This window comes from Semicossyphus pulcher, unplaced genomic scaffold (genome assembly GCF_022749685.1).
Source record: "Semicossyphus pulcher isolate SPU_LCO1_2020_fin unplaced genomic scaffold, fSemPul1.0.p SCAF_4, whole genome shotgun sequence".
In the NCBI taxonomy this organism is placed as follows: domain Eukaryota; kingdom Metazoa; phylum Chordata; class Actinopteri; order Labriformes; family Labridae; genus Semicossyphus; species Semicossyphus pulcher.
In genome coordinates, this window is record NW_027211715.1 from 6,995,370 (window position 1) to 7,020,189 (window position 24,820).

At 39.6% G+C, this 24,820-nt stretch overlaps 3 protein-coding genes across 3 annotated transcripts; 1 reads left to right on the top strand and 2 right to left on the bottom strand.

Annotated features, from left to right (window-relative positions):
- aldh9a1a.1 (aldehyde dehydrogenase 9 family, member A1a, tandem duplicate 1) lies at nt 1–5,047 on the bottom strand. Its single transcript, XM_069679921.1, has 12 exons — nt 4,982–5,047; nt 4,576–4,730; nt 4,161–4,306; nt 3,180–3,309; nt 2,941–3,075; nt 2,254–2,450; nt 1,826–1,966; nt 1,525–1,713; nt 1,341–1,428; nt 1,036–1,177; nt 724–836; nt 1–538 (listed from the first exon to the last, which is right to left on the bottom strand). Exons 2-12 carry the CDS (start codon nt 4,715–4,717, stop codon nt 444–446), a joined length of 1,518 nt encoding a protein of 505 aa, XP_069536022.1. The 5' UTR covers nt 4,718–4,730; nt 4,982–5,047; the 3' UTR covers nt 1–443.
- A 2,415-nt stretch (nt 5,048–7,462) lies between these two features.
- On the bottom strand, nt 7,463–10,399 carry tmco1 (transmembrane and coiled-coil domains 1). Its single transcript, XM_069680232.1, has 7 exons — nt 10,194–10,399; nt 9,705–9,782; nt 9,545–9,604; nt 9,358–9,404; nt 9,103–9,170; nt 8,394–8,538; nt 7,463–7,931 (listed from the first exon to the last, which is right to left on the bottom strand). The coding sequence occupies exons 1-7, from the start codon at nt 10,261–10,263 to the stop codon at nt 7,833–7,835; spliced, it is 567 nt and encodes a 188-aa protein (XP_069536333.1). The 5' UTR covers nt 10,264–10,399; the 3' UTR covers nt 7,463–7,832.
- An 871-nt stretch (nt 10,400–11,270) lies between these two features.
- Nucleotides 11,271–17,520, top strand: uck2a (uridine-cytidine kinase 2a). Its single transcript, XM_069680231.1, has 7 exons — nt 11,271–11,375; nt 12,840–12,999; nt 13,174–13,270; nt 13,588–13,730; nt 14,202–14,299; nt 14,402–14,450; nt 15,892–17,520. The coding sequence occupies exons 1-7, from the start codon at nt 11,271–11,273 to the stop codon at nt 16,026–16,028; spliced, it is 789 nt and encodes a 262-aa protein (XP_069536332.1). The 3' UTR covers nt 16,029–17,520.
- The last annotated feature ends 7,300 nt before the right edge of the window (nt 17,521–24,820 follow it).

Below are 24,820 nucleotides of genomic sequence, written 5' to 3' on the forward strand. Positions count from 1 at the left end.
TTTTAAATAAAGCATTTTATTGTGAACAAAATGCCCTAATTGTCCAATAGTGTGTTAAGCATACAGTATAAAAATCTGGCACCAACTGTATTAGGTAGTTTTTTTTCTAATGTTGAGTCACAATTCACTACAAAAAGAATTTCTAATTAAGGCTCTCGGTTCTACTTCCACACACAAACCAGCATGTTTTTTTCTAATAAGCAGTTAGAATGACATCATGGTATGTATTAATTCACTTGCAGATTGCTAAAAGTAGGCTCACTTTAAAGTAGAAAAAGTTGAAAATTGTGAACAGGTGAGAAGAAGACATGCCTCTTCACATTTGCAGGTGTAAAGCCAACAGAGTGCAAACAAGAGAGTGCTTCATGAAAATATATCTGCATAGCACACAACCAAAGGGAAATGTCTTTTTTTCACAGTAGTGTAAACTTTGTAAGAGGCGTTTAGAAGAGGCTTTCCACCTCACCCATTTCCACAACTACAGTCTTCAGCTGCGAGTAGTACTCAATTGTCACCTGACCGTTCTCTCTGCCAAAGCCTGGAAAAAAGCACAGTTGAGATTATGTCAACATCATCTGTTTTAATGATTCACAATCATTTCATTCAGTAATGATACATCAGGTCACTCTCTGCAATAAGATGATTTTCTGTGAATGTCTTTCCTTTGCATTTACATTTTAAAAAAGTGGTAATACTGACTAACAAATGCTTATATCTTCCTACCAGAATTTTTGTATCCTCCAAAGGGCACTTCCACAGGGCTGATGTTGTAGTTGTTGATGAAGCAGGTCCCTGCCTCCAAGTTCTGGGCCACACGATGGGCTCGAGAAATGTCCCTGCAGGTGGAGTAAAGAACAGATTTTAATCATCAAAAAGGCTCAGTTGCCTGCTTTATAGAAACTCTGAACTGCAGACATTGGAATGCAATAACCTCATTATGTTCAAGAGCACACCTTCAGCAACAGTGAATCAGCAGTTGCAACAGACTGCTGAGTAATGACAAACTAAAGTTGGCTTTGTGTGCCCTTTGCTGACCTGGTGAACACTCCAGAGGCCAATCCATATGTGGTGTTGTTGGCTCTCTTGATCACTTCCTCCTCTGTGTCAAAAGGCAGCACAGACATGACTGGGCCAAAGATCTCCTCCTTCACACAGGTCATGTCATCTGTGCAGTTATCTGTGCCGGGAAAAGGACAGGATGTAACATATGGTGCATGCTGGGGCACAAGACATGGACACAGTGTGACAACAGACTCCATATGTGATGCTGTATCGTCAGCCAGACAGGGCAGTGTTGAAGTAAGTAAAAAATAACATACAGAGTATATAAGGACACTTACCGAGTATACAGGGTGACATGAAGTAGCCCTCACTCAATTTGGGGTCAGTGGGAACAAAGGGATCTCCTCCACAAAGCACTTTGGCTCCCTGGAGACATATTAGTCAAACAACTATGAGAACTAAGATAAGTATAATTAAAATTAATATAACCTTTACTCTAATTATCAAATGATAGAAACACACCTCTTTCTTTGCCTGATTGACATATCCCAGCACTTTAGTGAGCTGTGGCTTGCTGATCAACGCTCCCATTCGGGTTCCATCCAGCAGAGGGTCACCCACAGGGATGGCCTTGGTCCTCTTCACCACCTCTTCCAGGAACTGGGGCATGATCTCTCTTTGCACGTACACCCTGGTCCCATTGCAGCAAACCTATAGAGCAAATAGGCAACAATTTATACCGGTCAGAGATGAGGAAGAGTGCATGAGATCAGCTCGAGCTTGACATCATAAAACACAACATATACATGACTCAACTGTGTACCTGTCCCTGTGTCAGGAAGTTTGCCATGAGTGCTCCCTTCACTGCGTTCTCCATCTCACAGTCTTTGAAGATGAGAAGGGGAGATTTCCCCCCGAGCTCCAGAGTCACCTGCTTCACACTCTTGGCAGACATTTCCATCACCTGAGGGCAAGCAAGGAAAACGTAGGACATTAGAAACAGGGGCAACTGAAGCCTTGTAGAATAGTTAGAGACAGGTTCTTGGATGATTAAAAGGAGTTATAACAACAACAGAAATATATTCTTTGTAGTTTAATGGAAAATCTGGCACTTTGTTTAGCGTTCAACTGGGATTCTGTGTTCTGGGATAGACAGGGAGGTTGTCTGGGCTTGTGTTAAACCCTCGTTTTATTTGGTTAAGTTTAATAAACAGTAAGTTTAAAATCATAGCACTGTATATGTTTCTGCACCTTTTTGCCTGTTGGCACACTGCCAGTGAAGGAGACTTTGGCAACCATCGGGTGATGGCAGAGCAAGCTGCCAGTCTCTGCTCCACCTTGTACCACACAGAAGAGTCCATCAGGTACTCCTGCCTCTTTGTAGATCTCAGCCAGAATGACAGCAGTCACCGGAGTCATTGGGGAGGGCTTAAACACCATGGCATTACCTAAACACAACCAGATGTTAAGACTGCAAGTCATGGTATATATTTAAGTTCTGCACCAGGTTGGTGTAAAGGGTAAAATAAAAACATGCGAATGAATAAGGAAGGACCCTGGTAAAAAATGCACTTACCATACGCTGCCAACAAGTGAGAACAGATATATTTGAGGGTTTTCTAGATCATTTTAACATCTTAATCAGTTACATTATGAAGCCTAATCAGCCATCAAGTAAAAATAAAGCAATTCAAAGTGACTGACTGTGTGTGTGTTTAAACATGGGCCAGGTTTTTGGAATTATAGGAGCGAATAAGGTTGGGTCCGGATTTGACTTGGCAGGTGCATGTTTGCAAAACCATAGCCGTGCAGGACGATGGTCGACATAGCAGTTTAATATAAAGGGGCACAAGAGACAAATGATTGCTGCACAAAATGGCAGAAATCTTTCCTTCAAATCTTTGAATGATTTGGTAATATACACTGTGACAAACTCACCACAAGCCAGCGCAGGAGCAGACTTCCATGATGCAATCTGGAAGGGATAATTAAATGCACCGATTCCCGCACACACACCAAGGGCCTCCCTCCTAGTGTACGCAAACGCCCCACCAGGAAGCTGGATGTGCTGGCCTTCAATGAACAAAACATGACACAAATTTTAAAACAAAACTAGACTACGTTTCTTAAATTTTGGAAAATTTTAAAAACTAAACTATAAGTGTTTGTGCACCCACCTGCAAGCGTACCAGCCAGACCAGCGTAGTACTCAATACACTGCCAAGCAATATCAATATCCACCAGAGCTTCAGTGATGGACTTGCCATTGTTGATCACTTCCAGCTTTGCAATGTTCTCCCTTCTTTCCTAATGTTTTTTGGATAATACAAAAAAAAGTTCTAAATGTTTAACTTTGCCAGAACTATTAAACTTTATTACATGTATAAAGCTTCAAAGGTGACCTTTTTTAGCTATGCAATGTGTTTTGAATCACGTTGGTAAAGTTTGTTTCATTTCAAAAATTGTATAGCCTATCCTTACTCCTGAAACGAACAGGCCGTTTTGTCAATGAACAATTGGCTGACAGTATTTATAGTGACCGCATAGACCCCCCCCCAACGTGTGCGACCTGACGTGGGGGAGCGGCCGCCGTACTGTCACTCCGAAGTTGTAGAAAACATGGCTGCTCTGGGACCGGTTATTGGGCCTATGTACGAGCCAGAATCAGGAGGAGGAATCGGAATGGTTAGTTGAAATCTTGACAATTTGACTACAAGCTAGTGCAAGAAGGCAGCCTGAGGTGAATGACGGTAAATGACGATTGGTCGATTTCAGCAAAAGCAAGGTTCTATGTAGAAACCTGCAGCTGTTCTGAACGGACGATTTCAGAGGCTACCTTTTAAAAATGGAAAAACACAGAATTATGCATTTTTTCACTGTGAACAAACACCCAAAAATGTGAACCCACAAATTTAGATTGAATTCCTCACTTGTATAACTTCTAAAAGACACCACAGACACACAAACAGTTTATTGTGTGCAAATGTAGGCCATCAGTTCAGGGTGGGGGCAAGTTTGTGCTATTAATGAATAACTAGTGTCTGTCTTCCTGCAGGCTTGCAACAGTCAGCTCCAATTTATGTTGCACAACACTGACATCTCACTGTCTAGTCATCAGTTATGTAGATGGTAATGACACAAAAGCTTGACCGTCTCACCCTGATAATGCGAGCGGCCTCGAGCATCACCCGAGCCCTCTCCATGCCAGCCATCTTGCTCCATTTTAGGTAGGCAGAGTGGGCGCTCTTTATGGCCTCGTCCACATCCTCTGACCCACAGGGGAAAAGCTGACACAAGATTCGTCCTGCAAACACAATGTGAGCAGGTTACAAACTGGGTGAGCTCCAAAACTTTGTAGTGGTGATTAAAATTTTTGTAAAAAACCATGTATTCATAAAATTGAATTATTCTTAACACCCATCCCATCACAGAGGGTGGAGTTCAGTTCAGTTGCATAACAGCCTGTCCTCTTGTGAACCCTGTGCATAGATGTGTCACTTATAAACCCTTAAACGTGTATCCTCTAATGTCATTAAAACAAATCACACCATAACTTCACTGTGTTGTATTTACCAGTTGCAGGCTCAAACACGGGTTCTGCGTTTTTCTCCTCTCGGGACCTGACTCGCTTCCCTCCCCAAAAGTTCAAAGGGTCTTTGATCACTACGGTCCCTGTGGTGGCTCCAGCCATGGTGTCGAGAATTGACTGTGACATTTTAAGAGTGTACCTGCAAAAACACAGCGAATTGCATAAAACTGTGCTGAATTTGACTTTGTAGAACTGTAATAAAAACAACAAAAAGAGATAACGTTACTCGGTGTAACTAAGTTAACTGTCCGAACAGCTAAAGAGAAGCTAGCACGAAGCACTTAGCTTAACTAGCACAAGGAAAACGGTAAATGAAGGCATATGCAGGTCAGATTTAAAACGGTAGCCTAGTCTTAATACAGTAGCACAAAGGACATACTGAACCCTTACCGTTAATACTCCTGCAGACGGGCTACATGTACTGTGGAAGCTAGGTCATATAAACATTAATTCACGCCCCTATAACCAGACAGGACACGCCTCCACTACTTGCTCGCTTGAGAGAGAGAGAGAGAGAGAGAGAGAGTGCTATAAAACGAGTTGCAAAGAACTAGCGTAATGTTTTCTTTTACTTCAATTGACAGAACCGAGGGGATAGTTTATTCAGTATATGAGCCAAAATTATTCAAAATCTACAAGTAACATTTCTGTAATACATATAGCACGTAACATTACAGTACATTCTGTAATGCACTCCTCAATAAAGGGAGGGCCATTCCGCACTGTCGAACTTACATAGTTACATACAGCGATAAGGCTTGCAGAACCAGTGACATCTTTTAGAACTCACTTTTATTTAATTGCTTTTATGTGACGTCATGTGTGATATGATGTTTATGTGTTTATTTTGTTTTATTTCTTTCTATTTAATTTACTTTCTTCTACTGACCTTAATTCCCTTTACCCTTGCTTTGTTTCCTCTCTGCCATGTTTTAACATCTTTTGTCCTTTTGCTTTACCTTCAGATGGACTAACTTTGTATTATCTTGCTGTATCAGCCATGTTGTTTGGGTTATTTTGTTACCCACTGTGTTCATGATTGCTTGTTTGTCAAAGCACTTTGTAAACTGTTGTTTTTAAAAGTGCTACATAATTAAATTATTATTATTATTGTACATCTATTCTGCTGACACTGTTTGCAAAAATACTTAAAAATGCTTTTTATTGTTGGCAAGAGCAGGAGCAACAAATATATATTTATATCATACTTGTCTTCCTGTGATGACAAAAGATGAATTTATTTTTAAAAATCCAGATTTCTGGATGTTAGTCAGCATACAGCATAATCCACAAACTGATGGGATGTAACTCAAGTACAAATTTGAGGTAATTGTACTTTCCTCAGGTATTTTAACAGGTTACTTTATTCCTCACTACATTTATGTTGACAGCTTTGCAGAGTCAGATTGACACATAATATGAATCAACTAATAAGGTTTGATTTATAATTATGAATTACTCTTCAGAGAATAAAGTAGTTCAATTTAACACAAACCTTACCTTTACCTTACCGACTGCAACAGAAGTTAGGCTTACACATGCAACATTAAATACAATATACTATATAAATACATTGCTGAAATGGGCCATACTGCATCAAGGGTACTTTAGGCACTTTAAGTATACTTAACCTGTTGTAATGAGTTTTTAACTGGCTATGAAACCATCTCAAACAAACTTTGTGACCATTAAGCAAACCAGACCATCAGTTACAATATGACTAGATCTATATAGTTATTTTTAATTCCTTTCACCATTGTCATCGGTTTGGATTCCATTGAAGTGATTTGATGACGTGTAGAACAATGTCGACATTTTCTTTGCAAAGGAAACACATGCACTGGACAGGATCAGTAAAGATACAAGACATAACACTATGTCAACAGGGGTCACCAAAATGAACACATAATCTTGTGTTATTATTGAGTAAAAAATGCACAATTTCTAAACTAAACTAAATACATATTTTGAAAAGAACCATTATTAATCTTAGTACTTAACCATTTCCAACTCTACAAATCAACTGTCTGCTGTGAAAAAGGCTTATAAAGTAGTAAGTTAAATAGGCAGGCAAACTTTATTCAGAAGTTCTTCATGTGTAAGTAGAGAACTAATTATTTGTAGAAGAAAATGGGGCCCCTGTTCCTAGAATATTACAAAATATGTAAATATTACAATGGCAAAAAACAGCAGCAAAATTTGTGTAAGTAAATTCCCCCTCAAGAAATAAAAAATATTATAAAGTTTGCTCTCTTACGGGCTGGTTTGTTCTTGAGTGTACATTTAAACTCCTGGGAGTGAAAGGACTGCAGTGTAACAGAGCCATAAAAAACATCCTGGAGGCCGCAGAAAAGGCCTTGCGGTGGCTGGGATCCGGAGGGGGGATCCATGGATAAATGTGCCACTTGGACACAAGTCGGGGACTGATCACCCCCTGCTAGGTCGCCCGGGTGAGGGTGTCTGATGATCAAAGACCCGAAACACCAACTGACCCTGGGTTCATCACTGAGGATGTGTCCAAGTAGCACCAGCAGGTGTATATGTAGAACTAAGTTCTTGACACAAGTCTTAAATGCTGCTTTAAGTCAAATAACCTGTAATTTCAGCCTTGTTGTAGTTACCTCCAACCAGGCTGAAATTGCAGATGGGCAAGGTGAGTGGGTTTTTGTTCTTGGCTATGTAGTACTGCCTCAAACTGGTTTGGCAGCGCACCTTGTTAGTGGAGAGTGTACATGCAGGATACCTCAATGTCAGGAAGGCGTGATCAGTACAGTTAAGGATGATAAAGACTGCAGTATAGAGAGAATTCTGCTTTCCAAAGTATGAGGAAAAAAAGGAAATATCAATTTAAAAAACACTTACTAACACTGATAAAATGTAATCATAAAACTTTATTAATATGGAAGAACTGAGGATACAGACAATGACATAGAATAATACTGAAAAATGGACGCGATTTTACTGCCAATTAATAGTTAAAATCCCAAAAATGTATGACATGTGTATCCTTTGGTAATCAACCTAATTAAGAACAACTTTTCTTCCTCTAAATTCTAAGTGAGACAATCTTAAAGTTAAATAAACAAAACATGAATCAAAATCCAATAGAAATTAGTGATAGAGTAGCTGCAACAGATGACACGTAAGCTCCAGTAGCAGTTCTCTGTGTGCTCTGATGAGGGAGCTGTGACTGAACACAAAGTCACAATGTAGGAACAGCTCCGCTGAACCTTTCTGATGATTAAGAAAACTTAGCTGCCTGTGGGGGAGGACCCAGGAAACCTCCGGCCTGCTTGGTTGCAGCTCTGGAGGGTGCGAGACCGAGCATTTTCTGAATGTTCTGGAAAAAAGACAACACAAAACACTCAGCGACCAGTGATTGTTCATGTGACAAGGTTTCATAAAGCAGAGGCAGAGCAGGTGTAAACACACATTCAGCCTTATGCAAAGAAATTCTTGATGGCAACTTTCTTAATGTATTTGTGTGGCAAAACATGCTTGCCACCACAGAACATGGCTTGTTGCTTCCCTGGAAACAAGATGATACATGTCAAGGTATTCTTCTTGATACAATATATATGAGATCTGAACTTAATGCCAACATTTCAGTATGCTAAGTATGTTAACATGCAAACTTTTAACATGTTTGCAAGGTAAAATGTCTAAACATTTTGTCCCTCTGCTTAGGGCCTGTAGTGTTTTCGCTTATACATTACAAAAAACTAAATCCATAACTTTCAAGTGAAACTGACAGGCATCAATCTACCTTGTATCTAAAATTGCTGCAAGTGTATTAAGTTACCTGTCTGATGGACATGGTGCAGAGGATGTAGAGGAAGATGAAGGAGCAGTCAGTGTAATCCTCGCCCAGCAGATTGCGATGTGACAGTCCCTGGATGTAGGACAGTGGAACGAACGGCAATTTGGCCACCACTCTTCCATCAAAGCTGAACAAAACATAAAAAGAGACGATGAGATGAAAGATTCAGGGTGTGTTTCAAGTAGATGAATGAAGAAGTATCAGGAGTAGTATTTATTTTAGTCAAACACAAATTACTAAACTCTGTGACCAACACAGACTTTAAGTTATCACTGTGTAAGGCAAAAAAAAAAAGGTAAAATGGACTGTACTTGTATAGCGCTTTTCTAGTCTTTGCGACCACTCAAAGCAGCTTTTAAAACTACATGTCACATTCACCCATTCACACACACACACACACACATTCATACACTGATGGCAGAGGCTGCTACGTAAAGTGCCCAACTGTCAATCAGATATCACATTCATACCCGTTGTCTATGCCACTGGGAGCAATTTGGGGTTCAGTGTCTTGCCCAAGGACACTTCGACATGTAGCCGGAGGGAGCTGGGGATAGAATCCGACCTTCCGATTGAAAGACCGACTCTACCACTGAGCCACAGCCGCCACGGCTTTTTATCATTTTCTTTCATTTTTAAATTAAAAGATGAAAATGTTATTTAACTGGATGTAACTATGTGTAACACTTACATGGAATTGAACATGCCCATCAAAGCTGTAAAACAGAAGCCTATGGCGAACATGGACTTCATGCGCACCTACAAATAAACACATAAAATTAAAAAAATTGCACATTTTAAAATATAGTTAATTTCTTAGTGGCTTTCACACAATATTGTAAACAACAGGCAGGAGATATGCAAACCAAAATCCCTGAAATGTTCTTATCACTGATAGTTTTGGCTCTAAGATTAACCATTATGTATTCATTGTATTGTTTCTTACCATGGACAAGTCTCTGTTGTTGTTCTTTAGTTTTTCTTCTTGCCTTTCTGTAACATAATCAGAAGCATGAATTACTATAAAGGAATACAGTCGGTGTGAGGGACAGGTCTCTTCAGTAGGACAGTTTGCCAATGATGTCCAATGTAACAATGCTTATAACGCAATCCATTTGTTTCTGTGTTCTTACCAATCTTCTTCTTCTGTTGTCTTCCTGCAGATTCTGTGATGGTTTCCTTTTTCTTCTCAACTAACATCAAACAAGCACAAGATAATGCATTAAATAGTCAGAGGAAAAATGTTGAATGCTAAAATTACAGTAGTATGAGGCACACGTATGTATCACTTACGTTTTTTGCTTTGTTTTTCCACTTCAGCCTTTAGCCTCTTGTACTTTTCAGTACGATACACTAAAACCCAGGTAATCCCTGAGGGGAAATTTAGAAAGAAAGGTTCGCTTGTTAAAATAATACAACTCTTGAAACACTTAAGAGAAGTGAAATAAAATGAATGAAGCTAAATGTATAGCTTTGGAACAAATGTTATAACATGCTTTTTTTCCCCTGAAAATGCAACCGGAAGTTGTATTCTCTACTCTGTCTGACATGCTAACGTCAATCATTAGCTTGGTTAGCTAACTTCACCGGCAAACTAACACAATGTCGGTCTTCAAACTCACCTAAGTCAAAAGCTAATGAACAGAAACACCGCTGCTATGTTGACCGTCCATCCAACCAAGAATTGTGTAAAAATATAGTTTACCAAAGTGTTTCTTGTACGATAGTAAAATGCCTTTCTGCCTGGTTAGCCTGTTCAACTGTCAGGAGGATTTTACTCACCTTCGGCTAACAGCGCTGTACAAACAGAGATAAACACGATCAGAATCGTGTCTGCAAACATTGTGCTCATGGTGGTAGTGTCCCGTATATCCGAACGAAATGAGAAATAGTTTATTCTTTATACGAGATTGCACCCTGGGCACATTACACAGGTCTGTTTCAGCTTCATAGAGCTATGTCAGCATTAGTGAGGGGATCATGCATGTAGAAAGTACTTCCGGTTCTGTAGTCTTCTTCTGCTTCTTCTTCTTCTGCTTCTTCTTTGAGTTTAAAGGTTGGCAAACCAGCTTAAAGGTGCATTACCGGCACCTACTGGACTGGAGCAGTAGATTGGCAGGAAAGAAAGAAATAAAGAATCAAACAAACAAATAGTAAATATGAATAAAAAGATAATTGAATAAAATAAAAATTACATTCTCTCTATAATTCCGGTTTCTCAGTACTTCCGGTTCACCGGCCTCTCAAGAGAAATAGAACAATAATAAAAAAAAATATTTTGGTGATACGACTATTCAATTATAAAAGCTATGGATTTTTGTAATTTTTATTGACTAATAATTAATATAGAGTTCATTCAGACAATTTCGATATTGCATAGTGTCTCCTGAGGTGTTGGTTATTGGATTGTATTTCTTGCAAGGTTTTTCTATTTTTGTCCTCCTAATTGGCTATGAAATCTAATATTTGGATGGACTGAATTTATTTATTTTTTCAATAAAAACAAGGTTACAGCAAGTATGACCTACTAATACTAGGTCTACTACTAATACTAATTATTCTACTACTGCTACTTCTACCACCACTACTACTAATGACACTGCTCGGCTACTATTACTGCTGCTATAAAGTAATGATCAGTATTAATGAAAAAGTAAATTATTACAAAACAAAAGAAAAAAACAAAACATAGGCTACCACTACACTATATTATCACTACATTAGATTTCGATAACTACACGTCATCACCTCCGCGTGTGATCCCATTTCCGTCAACCTCATCATCGATAACATCATCAAATGGGAGGAGCGCAAGCGGAGCTCAAACACCTCAGGGCCGCATCGCGCTGCAGATGAAGCATGACAGGCGACAGCGAGACAAAGCCAGGTGACCAAGCCAGAAATGAGAGCAATAATCGGCAGCCTTTTCTCATTGGCGTGGCTGGAGGGACAGCCAGCGGCAAGGTTTGTATTTATAATATGATTGGTATTTCATTTTATTTATTTATTATGTTTTGTTGTATTAGATTGACTGTCTCAACCAACACCGGCACATTTGTGTTGACATTATTTGCTTTAGGAAATTTAGAAATGACTGGCTTTTCCCCCCTGTGATTTCGTGGCCGATTTATCACATTTCTTTCGGATCCATCAGTTTCATTGTGTTGCTTCCTGTAGGTCGCCCTACTGCATGTCAAAACAGGATATCAAGTGCATTGTTTAAATGTGCCTTTTCTTAGATGGTTGATAAAGTAGGAAGTCGACTTATTCCTCGGGATGCTATTATGTTTCACATATTGCATTAGGGGTAGGCTATATAATAGGTGGCATGTTTTTGAGTTAAAAAGATAAGTGAGATTTCAGGTAATTAGCAGCAGCTGCGCGGCGTCTGCAGGCTAGAGCTCGTGAAAATCAGACAAGAAAGAGAAAAACACATTTTAAGACATTGGGAGCCCAATAAACTCCCAGGTTTTGCATAATAAAGTATTGTGTCAAGGTGTGATGCTGTCTGCAGGCCATAGCCTATGTTTATCAAGATCAAATATCCAGTGCAAGATGTGTGAGGACTTTTTTATTGTTAACATATCATTGTTGAATCTGCTGATCACCTGATCTTCTTTGTGACACTGCTGTAATTGTAGTCTTTGTATATGTCTCTCCTGACTATCATTTTACAGGCTGGCTCATTGGCATTACAAAGATGCCTTCAGGGACATAAGCCACTAAATATCTGCATTATCATTCTCTAATCTGCACCCAACATTGTGCAGTGTTTCAAGGGTTGCCTCAATGTGTTGTTCTCTATCTCGAAGAACAGAAATGGATGCAGTTGTTTAACATTTTGTTGCACAGTTTCTCTGAATAATACATTATACGCCCCAAGGTGAAAAGAAAGCACTTATTCTTCTTAATGTGTGACAAATTCTTAAAATGTTATTGAAATAGTGAAGTCAGTCAACTTGTCCTGCAGTGCGTTTGACTTTAAACACTGTAGCAGTGTAGACCTGGAAAATAATAAAATGTAGTTCCATGCATTTATTATTTATGTAACATACTCATTGATTTAAGTTGTAGGTTGATTTTTAGAGCTGATTAAATCAGCAACACTTGGGAGTCGTGGTTCAGCAGACAGTTGTTTGTGGGTTTTACTTCACGTTCACATCAGAGTAACTGCTTCGGGAACCACCTGTTCTCCAACGCATGTTATCAGAACAGGGAGTAAACTGCGGTCTTTTGTTTAGTATATGTTACCGTCTGTGAGTGTGTCCCTCTGCCAGGTGCAGAAACGATGCAGAGAATCCACCTCAGAATTTTAAAATGGATCCTTATTTCTGATAACAGTTCAATCTTTGCTTGCAGGACAAAATTACATAAAGGAACAGCCAGTATTTTGTCATACTACTTGTTTTGTTCTTCATGATTGGCTAGTCATCCGTGTGCAGCAAAATCATGGAGCTGCTGGGGCAGAACGAGATCGACCAACACCAGCGGCAAGTAGCCATCCTTAGCCAGGACAGCTTCTACAGGGTCCTCACCCCAGAGCAGAAGGCCAAAGCACTCAAGGGCCAGTTCAACTTTGACCACCCAGGTACGTCGGTAATCAAGGTTTGAAGTCTGCAAGTGTTAAACAGCTAAGTGTCTTTTGCTGGCAAACATTTGCTGCAGCTGGGGATGTCTGTCTGATTTAAGAATTCTGTGTGCGATTGACTCAATCAGCTGGAGAAATAATTGTAACTGCTTTGTACTCTTTGACTCTGTACAGATGCATTTGACAACGACCTCATAATGGCAACTTTGTGGGACATCAAGGAGGGAAAAACAGTTCACATCCCTGTTTACGACTTTGTCTCCCATTCCAGGTAAGTGCACCTTACAAGGTTCATACAGAGACAACATTAGAGTGAGTTCGTGTGTTTCAGCCCATCTACAAGGCATCATAATTTAGCAGCAGACATAATGTACAATGTTTTATATTACTCTTATTTTTATGAATGAAGTTCTGTACATTCTGGGGCTTTGCTGCTACACCCTTACTTGTTTTGGTATGACCAGTATAACTATTTACTACGCTTACCTTTAGGCTACCATTTTTATAACTTGTGACCACAATGGCTGCTACAAGCAATACAAAGGCATGCTTTATGTGTTTTTATATTTAATGTCTTTCATATTGCAGGAAGGAAGAGACAGTGACAGTGTACCCTGCTGATGTGGTGCTGTTTGAGGGCATCCTGATGTTCTACTCTCAGGAGATCAGAGACCTTTTCCAAATGAAGCTGTTTGTGGACACAGACGCAGATACACGTCTTTCAAGAAGAGGTGAGCTATACAAGCATGATTTGACAAAAGCCTGCGATTTTATTTACATGAGGCAAGATAACAAAAAAAGGTATACAGTTTGAGAAATACACAATTTGGTGTTATTGTTGAAAAATAACACAGGGATACTGTCAGAAATGGTTAGCTTAGCTTATCCCTAAGATTGGAAGCAGGGACAAATGGCTAGACTGGCTCTGTTAAAGGCAGTAAAACCAGCCTTTAATAACCCTTTAAACTCACCAACTCACTTTAAACTAAGAAATTAGGGTAAAAATAACTAATTGTGATTTATTTTGGGGTTGTGTATCAAGATATTTATTGGAAGCTCACAGCAATTTTCTGGTTTCTTTCATTAAACAAACTGGCAGTAGCTTTGTACTTATTGTACAGACACACAAGTTTTATCAGACTACAGTGAATCTCAGAGGAACCACTTATAGCTAACTTTTCAGTGGTCTCATTTTCCCCCAGTGCTGCGTGATTTAGGTGAACGTGGACGGGACTTGGAAAGCGTTCTAGCACAGTACATTACTTTTGTCAAGCCTGCATTTGAGGAGTTTTGTCTGCCAGTAAGTGCTATTCTAAATGTTTTGTTACATGTCTGACCTCAGTGTGCATGGTTGTGTCTCTGAGCACTCTCTCATGGTCAAAGCTTTTTCCTTTTCATCCAGACAAAGAAATATGCTGATGTGATTATTCCAAGAGGAGCTGACAACCTTGGTGAGTATTTGTACTTTTGTAGCTTTTAAGTCCAAGAACATAAAGAAATTGAGACCAAAGGTTGGAGGCACAAGTCTAAACATTCCTATCCTAAACGACACAGCTGTGTTTATTGTTGACCCCATGGCTGGGAAATGTGTTCTTAAAACTTAGGAAGTCTATTGATGTGATAAAATAACTTAAAACCATTGAAAACGCACTGCAAAAGAAAACTACTTTACATTGTCCTAATATCTTAAAGTAAACTACTTAGCTACCTGAGAGGAAGTATTTTGGGACAGTGTCTCTTTTAGCTCAATCTGGGATCCCATCGGCTATAATCTGAGACGATATAACCTCTGGGGACACCGGTGAACGTGCCGGGTGGTAAGCGATAAACGTCTTCCCGTCAAGACTTCATCAAGAGGAGAAGAAAACTTTTAAAATGCCTGTTAGTTGAACGGAGGTCGGATCAATCTGATGCATTCGAGGAAGTTGGGACATCTGAATGCTGAATGGCTTTCATGACACAGCATCATGGGGATTCAATTTTAGATCTGGAACGGATTCTCAGCTGAACTAAAATGCAGATGTCTGTTTATAGAGATGAATAAGAATCTAAATCGTCGTCAGATGACGCTGATGGGAGCTGGGATGGCATAACGGCGGATTACCTTCTGCCTGCTTTTGCTCTCCTCCCGGACTGTTTTTCTTGCATACAAGAAGCCTGCTGATACATGATTGGTTAATATTACTCGGACTACAAGCATAGTACAAACTGAAACCAGAAAACTTGCCTTCCCAGAAATCCACGTCCCTGCCCATAGAGATTAGTTTTAGCTAAATGGTAACACCAGCATGCTATCATGCTCGCAATACTAACCATGTCTATATCATTCTCATCATAGTTTATTATGTTAGCATACTCACATGTGCTAGCTGGCATTAAAAACAAAGAAGGCTGTCTCTGTTGGCGATGTGAATGCCATTACTTTTTGAGCTATTTGTTATAAAACAGAGTATTGAATGAAATTGAGATTTTATATAGATAGAAAGGCTACTTAATTGATCCCGAGGGAAATTCAGGAGTGTAGGCCCCATCTTCAAATAATCAAATAGGTAAAAGACACAAGAGGAAGAGCAGTGACTCTGGCAGGCTTCCACCCGGGAGAGCAGCAGAATAAAAAAAATGGCACTGAAATTGTAACATTGTCGTAGCTGTTGAGATTTCAGTCTGGACCAAATACAATGACATGCCAACAACCTTGGTGCTTACATCATGTTACCAGCATGGCGAACAATCCAGAGGGTTGAGGATGCAGAAAGGCTATAAAACTGCAGTTCCTTAAACAGCCACTAGCTGGCTGGCTTCAAAAGTGAGTCAATCCTTGTAGACCCCCATGTTACAAACTTTTAACTAGGGCCATCACTGACCGCACAATGTCTTTGTCTCTCATTACAGTTGCTATAAATCTCATAGTTCAACACATCCAGGATATTCTAAATGGTGGCCTGACCAAACGGCTGAACGGGTGGTTTAACAGTTATGGAACAACAAAAAAGCAGCCGAACATGGAGTCCAGCAGTCGGCCCCACTGAGCTCAGCGCTCCCCGAAGAGAAGGAGGGTTCATCTGCACGTGCTGGAGGTGCTCTACATTGTGGCTAACAAGGCAGGAGCTATAACTGAATCCCAGGGAATCAAAATAACTCCTCATGATATGATTCAGCTTGAATTGAGGAAAATAACATGAAGGGAAACCATTCTTTTGCTGAGAGGGTTTGAAGCAGTTGTATTCTGTTATAGATTTCTCTCTAGCTTGTGTGCTGTATGAGATTGAAGGAAGAGGAAAACAAAGGGGCTAACTTGTAATCTAATTTAAACTGCTGCTTGCCTTTACCACAGCACTGCAATGGAGAAACTAGCTAAAGAAGCCGTTTTGAAGATATCCCAACACTTGACAGCCTTCAACTGTACAATAAACGCTGTGTAGCAACATGCTGTTTAATGGCAGGGCCTTAGCCTCTCTCACCACACTTCAATGTGCACCGTACAACCTGACTGATTCCCCTTTACCAATGCAACACATCTTTTTTCAAGCTCTATAAAAAATCACATTTTGACTTGTGCAAACAGAATGACTTAATGTTCTAATGGATTGAGATTTCTGATTCTGTTTCTGTCATGTTGCCCAGAGCTGCACTGGCTTTGTCTTGTGTTCATATAACCGAGTTAGTCAAATTAAGCAACCAATTCCCACCTCAAATCACGTGATGTATGACATCATCACCAAAGAGAACTTTCTGTAATGTCTTTGTGGACTAATTGTCTAAAGTTTAATTTGAATGTGAATCAGAAGTTACTGTAAGATGTTGGTAATATAAAAAACAATTACTGATGTTGTTATGGAATTTACCACCAAGTATTATTTTTCTTTTGACTCCCACCAACTTGAATCCTCAGATGCACATGTATGCAAGTTTCATTTACAAGAAGTAAACCTTCACTCTGACAATGGTGTTAATAAATGCATTGAGCTGTACACTGTCATGAAGTACAAGATACCCAATGTAAATGTGTTCTGTAAATGTTTGATGGAGTTTTCTTCCTGTACACAGTTTTCTTATGATAAAGTTCTCAGGTACTGTTTGAATGCTTGGGTTCACACATCTGTCACTACCTACTACTATTTGGCACTTGATTTAAAAATGTGTTTTTGGTTTAGTCTAGATCTAATGATCTAATTTAAGACAGTCTTCAGTTTTACTTGAATACCAAGTTAAATTACAGAAACTTAGAGTAATGTAGAGACAATTAGGGCTGTAGCAACCTGTGAGGGCACTGAGGCCACATCCTATGTCTAAAAAATATACATTTTCTTGGGTTATGGCTTACTAAATCAGCTAAACAGAACATTGCCATGGTAAATGTTGTGAGGATAACTTTGAGTGTTTCTGCTATGGCTGCATTCAGGAAAAGTTAGCAAAATGGGAAGTAAAGAAAAAACATGCTTTATTCCAACTTTGGGAGTGTCCATGTATTTTTCCAATGTGGTTAGCCTGTCTGCTATCCATGTAGCAATACCATATAAACAGCTGAAATAAGCTTCTTTTGTTTTGTGTTTTAGTGGTTCATGAGTAATAAACAAATGATACAATTCAACCATTAACTGAACTGAATAATTACATTTATTAATCCAAATAGTGAGAAAAATAAAGACTTTTCAGTTTCGGTGTATGCTCACCCTTTGCTAAAGGGGTTAAAGGATCCGTGGAGGGAACATGACATCAGTCCTGCCTATTGACACTATAATGCATGTAATCACAAGTCAGAAACTGTGTCCCTATTAGTCCATACTAGCTTTTTGTTTTTTAGTGTTTTCACACTGTAAAAGTTAGAAAATACAGTAGAGTCATGCAGTCATTATGCACACTAATACAACTGTTGACTTATTTAGTATGATCCTAATATAAACTATTGTACCACAATGCATTGCACGCAGGAAATAAAGAAGCTGTTTCCAAATGGAAAAACTGTTAAGACCAGTTGTAGATGATAGTGAAACACTGTGGCTCCAGGCACAAAACAAGAAATTACCAATTTTTTTGGAAATACTTTTTGCTATTTCTGATAGGAAGTTTAATTAGCAGCTGCTTTCCTAAGACATAATTTGACTATTTGTCTGAAGGTGCAAGTATTGTATCCTTTCCTCTTAGTAAATGGCAAAGAACTATTTAGATTTCTTGCATACCAAATGCAACAATTGTACACTATGAAGCAGGCATGTCCACAGATTGAGTCCCTGCCTTTGTGCCCCCAGAGTCTTTAAATCTGTGTTATGTGTTTTAGTCATAATGCAGTACTCTGGCCACATGCGCACAGTGGTGCTGATGTAGTTCTGGTAAAATCTCAGACAGTTTAAATCACTTCCACAGCTGCCACTGCTATGGTTTTGTACATACATAGCCTATATAAATATATCTACTGTGTATACATTTATAAATGTATATATATATATATATGGACTGTACTAATAAAGCGCTTTTATAATCTTGCGACCACTTAAAGCTGCTTTTGTGTCAGTTAATATTTGTAGAGAAGCAAAATAATTCCTTAATTCATTTTTAAAATTAAAAAGCTAATGAGGGTTTCTGGTATTTCCATTAAATGAATAATAATTATGATTATATTTAACATATTATCATATTACCATAATAAGATATGTCAGCTTGTTTCAGTCATCAATTTAAAATATTTTAAGGCTCTCAGTTCTGCATAATTAGGGTCTAGTTGCTTTGAGTCACAGGTAGGTGCTGCTAGCAGTCAGCTTGGTGTCACTTCATCTAATTCAGTCACTGAAATTAACCTCACACCAATGGACAGTGTCACATTGGCTATGTCCAAAACTCAAACAGTCTTTGTTTTTGATTTTTACAAGTTAGTTTAAATTATAATTGCAGGTTTAAATGATATTTGACAAACTGACTAGAGTAGACTAGTTAAAGTTGGATAAAGTCTGACATAAGCTGAGGCCAGGTAGTCGTATTATTAGCCAATAGAGGATACATGATTTGATCTTACTGACAACATGACCTTTCCTTTTGTTCCAGCATCAGGGCAAATGTGACATTTATTTTTCAAATGGAATTTCAGAATAGCAAGTGTTTTGAGTCGGTTTGTATTGGTAAAAATTATTGAGCATTTGTTTTGACAGACATCTCTTAAATCTTATTAACAGATAAACTCTCAGTTTGCTCCACTCTGAAGAGCTATAACCTCATGTGATGTGATTCCTGCCTGTTGAAACAGGCTCCAGTTGGAGTTTAATAAGAACTTCAGCTGTGTCACATGTGTGTCCACCTGTGTTAATGTAACCCTCAACTTATTAAGTATTGCAAAAGCTTCAGTTTAACCCACCGTGCCTCAGGCTGAAGGATTTAACAGAACACATGATCTATTTACATGTCTGATTTTTTGTTTTATTTGATTAAATTCAACATCAAACTGGTCGTTTCGTAAAGTCGGTGCTGAAGGTGTTTCAGTGAGTTCAGTGGACCGCTGTGGTGCTGGAGCTTCCTTACATCAGACTGGTTGTGTGATGTTGTCTTTGTGTGGTTTGGCTGACATCCACTCTCAGGAGCTCCAGGAGAACCAAAGACCCAGAGTCCTGCACTGTGAAGTCAAAAACAAGTCATGAACACACATCCTTCTCTTGGTCTGCTGTCAGTGTTTAACTCCAAATATGAAGATCTATTCGTTTAAAATGCAGCTTACTTACTGAGTGGACTGAAACACAGGGCACCACTGCTCTCCATCTCGTGGACGGCCGTCCCTCTGATCCTGTCAGGGAGAAGCATTTCTTCTTTGTCGTTGTGGAAACGTCTGGATGTACTTCAGGAGCTTCAGCCTCTGTAAAAAGAATAAATACAATAATTAATATTAGGATGAAAGGTAATACATCTGTCAGAATGTCACCTTCTTTAAATGACAGCAGCTGTCAAGAGGCGTCAAAGTAAAGAAAGATCAAGAAAATGGTTAATAAGATGAGCAATCTTTAAATTGTTGAACAAGTATTATTATAAAGATCAACAGTTTGACACAATGACTTACTTTACTTTGTTTGGTTTATATTAAAGTCTGCTCTGGGCAAAACAACACATATATACCCTAACTTGTTATTTAAAACTAGTCTTAGATCCTTATTACATTTCAGAAGCTCATACTCACCTTTGTTTTGAAGCTATTTAGCAGAGTTACAGAAGCAGGACTTCAACTGCCCCTCTTCCTGCTTATCCTTCTGTTGATGGTGTGGTCGTTGTTAGTGAATGTGCAGTGAACAGCAGCGGCTCATGTGGAGGAGAAAGAAATATTGTTAGTAAGACAGTATACATTATATATGTATGAACATCTATAGAGACAATATATCACTATTTACTTTTATAATATTTTATCTAAGTCACCTCCTTACAAGTCACAAACTCGTATATGACGTAATATGACGTTAGATAAAAATGAAGTAAAAGACAGAAGTAATCTTGAATTATTCAGTTACGCATAATAGATTTTCACAATAAAATATACATTTCCTGTCTTATATAAAGATTATTGTACGTCACTATTAACAATTCAGAAGCATGTACTTTTTTCATCCGGTGAACAGCTCATGTGGTGGAGAAAGATCAGAAGAGATAAAAGATAATGTTAGTAAGATAGTAAAAATCATCTTTAAATAACTATATGAATAACATTATATTTTATGTACGTGCAGGACAGATTTCCTGTCTTTACATTAAAGATTTTATTTATTAAAATTCAGAAACTCATACTCACTTTTTTCGTCCATGGTAAAAAGCAAAGGGTCATTAGTTAGAATAAGATAAGAGCAGGTAGGACAAAACATAAAGGTTATTAAGACAAGGCATCTTTAAATTATCAAGTTAGTTATGTTATAAGGATAAACAAGGTTACACAATAATATCCTCACTTTAACTTTTTATGTGACTTTCTGTAAATGTCAGATACTTGTACTTACTTTTTTCGTCTGTGTGAAATGAATGGCTGTAGTTCACCTCTGTTACATCCGCGTTGGTCTCCTGTTTGGAAAAAAAAGCCACTGAACTCCGAAGTGCTGGTGTAGAGCAGGCCACCTGGTTTCTGTTCCCTCTGAGGAAAGGATGTTTGGTTTCCTCCTGTTTTGGCAGCTTCCCCTTCATGTTCTTCTTCTCTCTCCCTGTGCGGTCCAGTCACTGCTCACGCGGCTGTCTTTCTTGGGGAGGACTGCAGACAGCCGTGTGCTCCTCCCAGCAGCTTCTTTTCATCTGCCATCTATTGAGCATCACTGGGAGGTGGACACGACTGTGCAGACCCCAGACCAATCAGCAGGAGTCTCTAGTGCTGTGACGAGGGAGACTGAGTCCATCAGAAGACACGACCAGGGCTACCTCTGTCCTCTCCAGCCCCGCCAGACGCAAAGGCTACATGCACGGCGGGGTCGACAGCCCTGCAAGACCTAAAGGCTACCTGGGGTATAACCTGCCCAGCTGGATGCAAAGACCAGCCCTCAGGATGAAAGAAACGTCGATCCAACCGCCGTGCCATAATGTGGAGATGGTACAGAGAGCCCCCCCGTGCAAGGTGCTACCTGGGGGGTCTTCAGCCCTGCCAGACGCAGAGGCCAGTCGTCGTGGAAGAAAGGGTCGCTGCAGCATCCTGCCAGATGTTTCGGAGAGAAACCTGTGGTGTGGAAGAGAGGAAGAGAGAAAACATGGTGGAGTCAGTCTGAGTCGCTGTCCTCGGACCACCTCGGCCTCCGAGCGGCAGCCTCCTCCTCCACCTCCTCGTCTTCCCTGCTCCTCTTCCTTGAGTAGCCAGAAGAAGAGGGAGATGGAGGGTCGGAGCTGTCGCTGCTGAAGAGTACTGCACACTCTTCAGAGGTCAGGGGCCCGAGGGTCTCAGGCTCCAGCTGAGGGATCTGCAGCTGCTCAGGAGCTGCATCAGCATCAGCAGGAGGAGCAGCAGGAGGAGCAGCAGGAGGAGGAACATACAGATCAGCAAAAGCATGAAGAGGAGCATAAGGAGGAGCATAGGGATAAGCAAAGGGATAAGCAAAGGGATAAGCGTGAGGCAGAGCATAAGGGAAGGCAAAAGGAGGAACAAAAGGAGCAGCATAGGGAGCAGCAAGAGGAGGAACATAAACAGGAACAGGGTCAGCAAGGGGAGCAGGAAGCGGAGCAGCAGGACCCTCTGGCAGTGGAGGAGAGGGAGGTCTTTCTTCCTGTCTCTCCTCTCCTCCCCTGCCGTTGGGCCGCTCAAACCTGTGAGGAGCATCATCGCCTTGATGATCTCCCTGAGGCTCGTCCACCTGAGGCTCCTCCTCCTCGTCCAGTCCCACGACATCGATCTCTTCCTCCTCGTCAGCAGCGGGGGGTGGAGGGGCGTTGATGATCTCTTCCGGCCTTTCAGCAACGGGACGCTCGATCACGTCGTTCAAAAGCCCAAAGAGACCAGCTGAGAGGGAAACAGTTTGAAAACATTTTTCAGTAATTGTACTGCACTATGATCAGAAAAAAACACATAACGTCCTAAAAAGGGACAGTAGCGAATAAACGCCAAATGTGATGCTGTCCACAGAGTGTTTTCTTGAACACAAAGGAACGCTCTCTGAAACGCTCTTGGACAACATCCCTGCGTCCACATAGTGATGGAATAATTGGAAAATTTTGTTTCCCTCTTTGAGAGTTCACATGAACACAGATTTGACATCGTATTACATGAAACATGACGGACAAGAGTAAATCATGTCTTTAAGGACAAGAACTTTGTATCAATTCTCTTTTTGGAAATACATTTGTCTCATTTGTGAAGTATAATATGGTGTAAGGGTGTAACTGATTGTTGCTGTCCAGTAAGGGTGACCCGGATTAGTTCTAAGCAATGAAATACAAACATCCATGATGTTACTATAGTATACTTAAGTATTCTTAAAAGAGGAATATGATATATAAAACTGAGGTCAATAATCAACTCTTATGCACATGCACTGCACAAAATCTTCTCTATTCCATTAAAAACTTTCTCAGAAACTGTTTTCATCCCATTAACCTAAAATAAACCTTCACCCAAACTGGTTAAAGAGGTTTTAATCTCTTTTCCAAAATAAAAGTCTAAAGGATGAAATGCAATTGGAAGAAAATAGATTGAGGACTGTTGACACAGATATTAGGCCTACTGTCTCCAACTTTTCCTGGTTTACATTAAACTCTGTAACTTTGCTGACTTATTAAAACTGGTGGTGAAATTATTTGAATGCAGTATCTAAAAAAATATAGCAGCACCACAACTTAAAAATAGTCAGTTAAAGGTAAAAGTCCTACAATTATGTAGAAGAATAGAAGTATTCTCAAAAAAATCGGTTTAAGCTTTCACAAATCAAAATATGGTTGTAGCTGTGACAGAAATGTAGTTGAGTGGGGAAATCACAATATAGGCCTCATAAATGTGGTAGAGAATAAATTGGGTATAAAGTAGCATAAAGGGGAAATACACAAGCAAAGTACAAGTATCTCTTAATGGTACTTTTGTTAAAGTACTTAAATAATGTACATTTCATGACTGTTAAATTGTCAAACACATTTCAGTATGAAAGCAGCAACATGTCAAGATGACCAAACAGCTCTTGTTGGTTCAATAACAGACACACACTTTATCTGTTTAATTTAGATTCACAGCAACATTAACTGTTACTGTGTTTTGACTCATATCTGTAAATTATAGTTATTTATCCTCTTATCTTTCTACAGTCAAACTCATCGATCCACAAATAGAAAAAGACGCTGGTTTGTTTTCACCTGAACATTCTGACATTCTGACTGTTAGCTACATCGCCTGCATGGTGACCAAGAAAAACTGATTTTAGCATTATTTGAGAAAAAAAGTCGTCACCTTTTTTCAACACCGTTAACGACAAATTGAGAAAAAATGGATACTGTGAAATCAAAATAACAGTGTTTCTAAATCACATTTCTACTATCTCATATTGATTTTACGCCAAAAAAAAACAATAAACAAACATGTCATCTGTGTGTACCTTTCCATCAAAACTATGTTCTACTCACAGTTTTACGAAATATTGTAGGCATCAAACAGGCATTATACATAATTAATTTTGTTCTGATATCTTACCGTAGTAGCCCAACCACCACCTCTCCCTGGCCAGCAGGTACTCCAGGAAGGGTCCGTCGAAAGCCATCCTCCTTTCCAGGTCACTTTTCGGTAAAGTTGTCCTCTCGGTGTTTCCCAGGTGAAGTTCTCCAACAAGTAGTTCTCCAACAAAAGTTTTCCAGATGATCAGTTCTCCAAAAAATCAGCTTCCAGCAGACAGGTTTTGCTTTGCGTCGACTCGTGTCAAGTACAAGTGCAAAAGAGAATTTTCGAAAGGCCTGAAGCTCCCAGGTCACCTCGGGTCACGTCACCGTTATGTTTCCATGGCATTCAGGCTACTGACGCACGTGCGCGAGTGTGCGTGAGAGATGATTTACAGGAAATTAATGATATAATTATTGCACTTCTGCTTAACAGTGATGATGTAGGCTATGTGGTCTGTCATTGCCTCTACAGACTGTTGGACACTCCAGCAGCACTTGAACGGGCCACTGCAATTATCAACACAATTTTACAACGTAATTCATGATACATACAATATATTTATTTGCATATATTAGTATGGCATTATAGGCAGTTTGCAGAATGTGTTCATTTTCTGAAATAGCCATCAGCAGCAGGGACCTGTTGCATCTGCAGCCTACAGTTTTTTGTTTCTGGACAGTGAGTGATATTACGCAGGGCTCTAACAACGGGTAGCCTACCTATATTATTATCTGAATCTTTTAACAT

Bases quoted from the DNA above. Each gene is read 5' to 3' on its own strand.
- uck2a (XM_069680231.1), top strand. From the start codon at position 11,271: ATGACAGGCGACAGCGAGACAAAGCCAGGTGACCAAGCCAGAAATGAG. The intron at 13,731-14,201 runs GTGAGCTATACA...ATTTTCCCCCAG, and splicing joins TACACGTCTTTCAAGAAGAG to TGCTGCGTGATTTAGGTGAA. The intron at 14,451-15,891 runs GTGAGTATTTGT...CTCTCATTACAG, and splicing joins AAGAGGAGCTGACAACCTTG to TTGCTATAAATCTCATAGTT.
- tmco1 (XM_069680232.1), bottom strand. From the start codon at position 10,263: ATGAGCACAATGTTTGCAGACACGATTCTGATCGTGTTTATCTCTGTT. The intron at 9,171-9,357 runs GTAAGAAACAAT...GTTTATTTGTAG, and splicing joins ACAACAGAGACTTGTCCATG to GTGCGCATGAAGTCCATGTT. The intron at 8,539-9,102 runs GTAAGTGTTACA...TGTTTTGTTCAG, and splicing joins ATGGGCATGTTCAATTCCAT to CTTTGATGGAAGAGTGGTGG.
- aldh9a1a.1 (XM_069679921.1), bottom strand. From the start codon at position 4,717: ATGTCACAGTCAATTCTCGACACCATGGCTGGAGCCACCACAGGGACC. The intron at 2,451-2,940 runs GTGAGTTTGTCA...GGTTGTGTTTAG, and splicing joins TGCTCCTGCGCTGGCTTGTG to GTAATGCCATGGTGTTTAAG. The intron at 539-723 runs GTAGGAAGATAT...GCTTTTTTCCAG, and splicing joins TGGAGGATACAAAAATTCTG to GCTTTGGCAGAGAGAACGGT.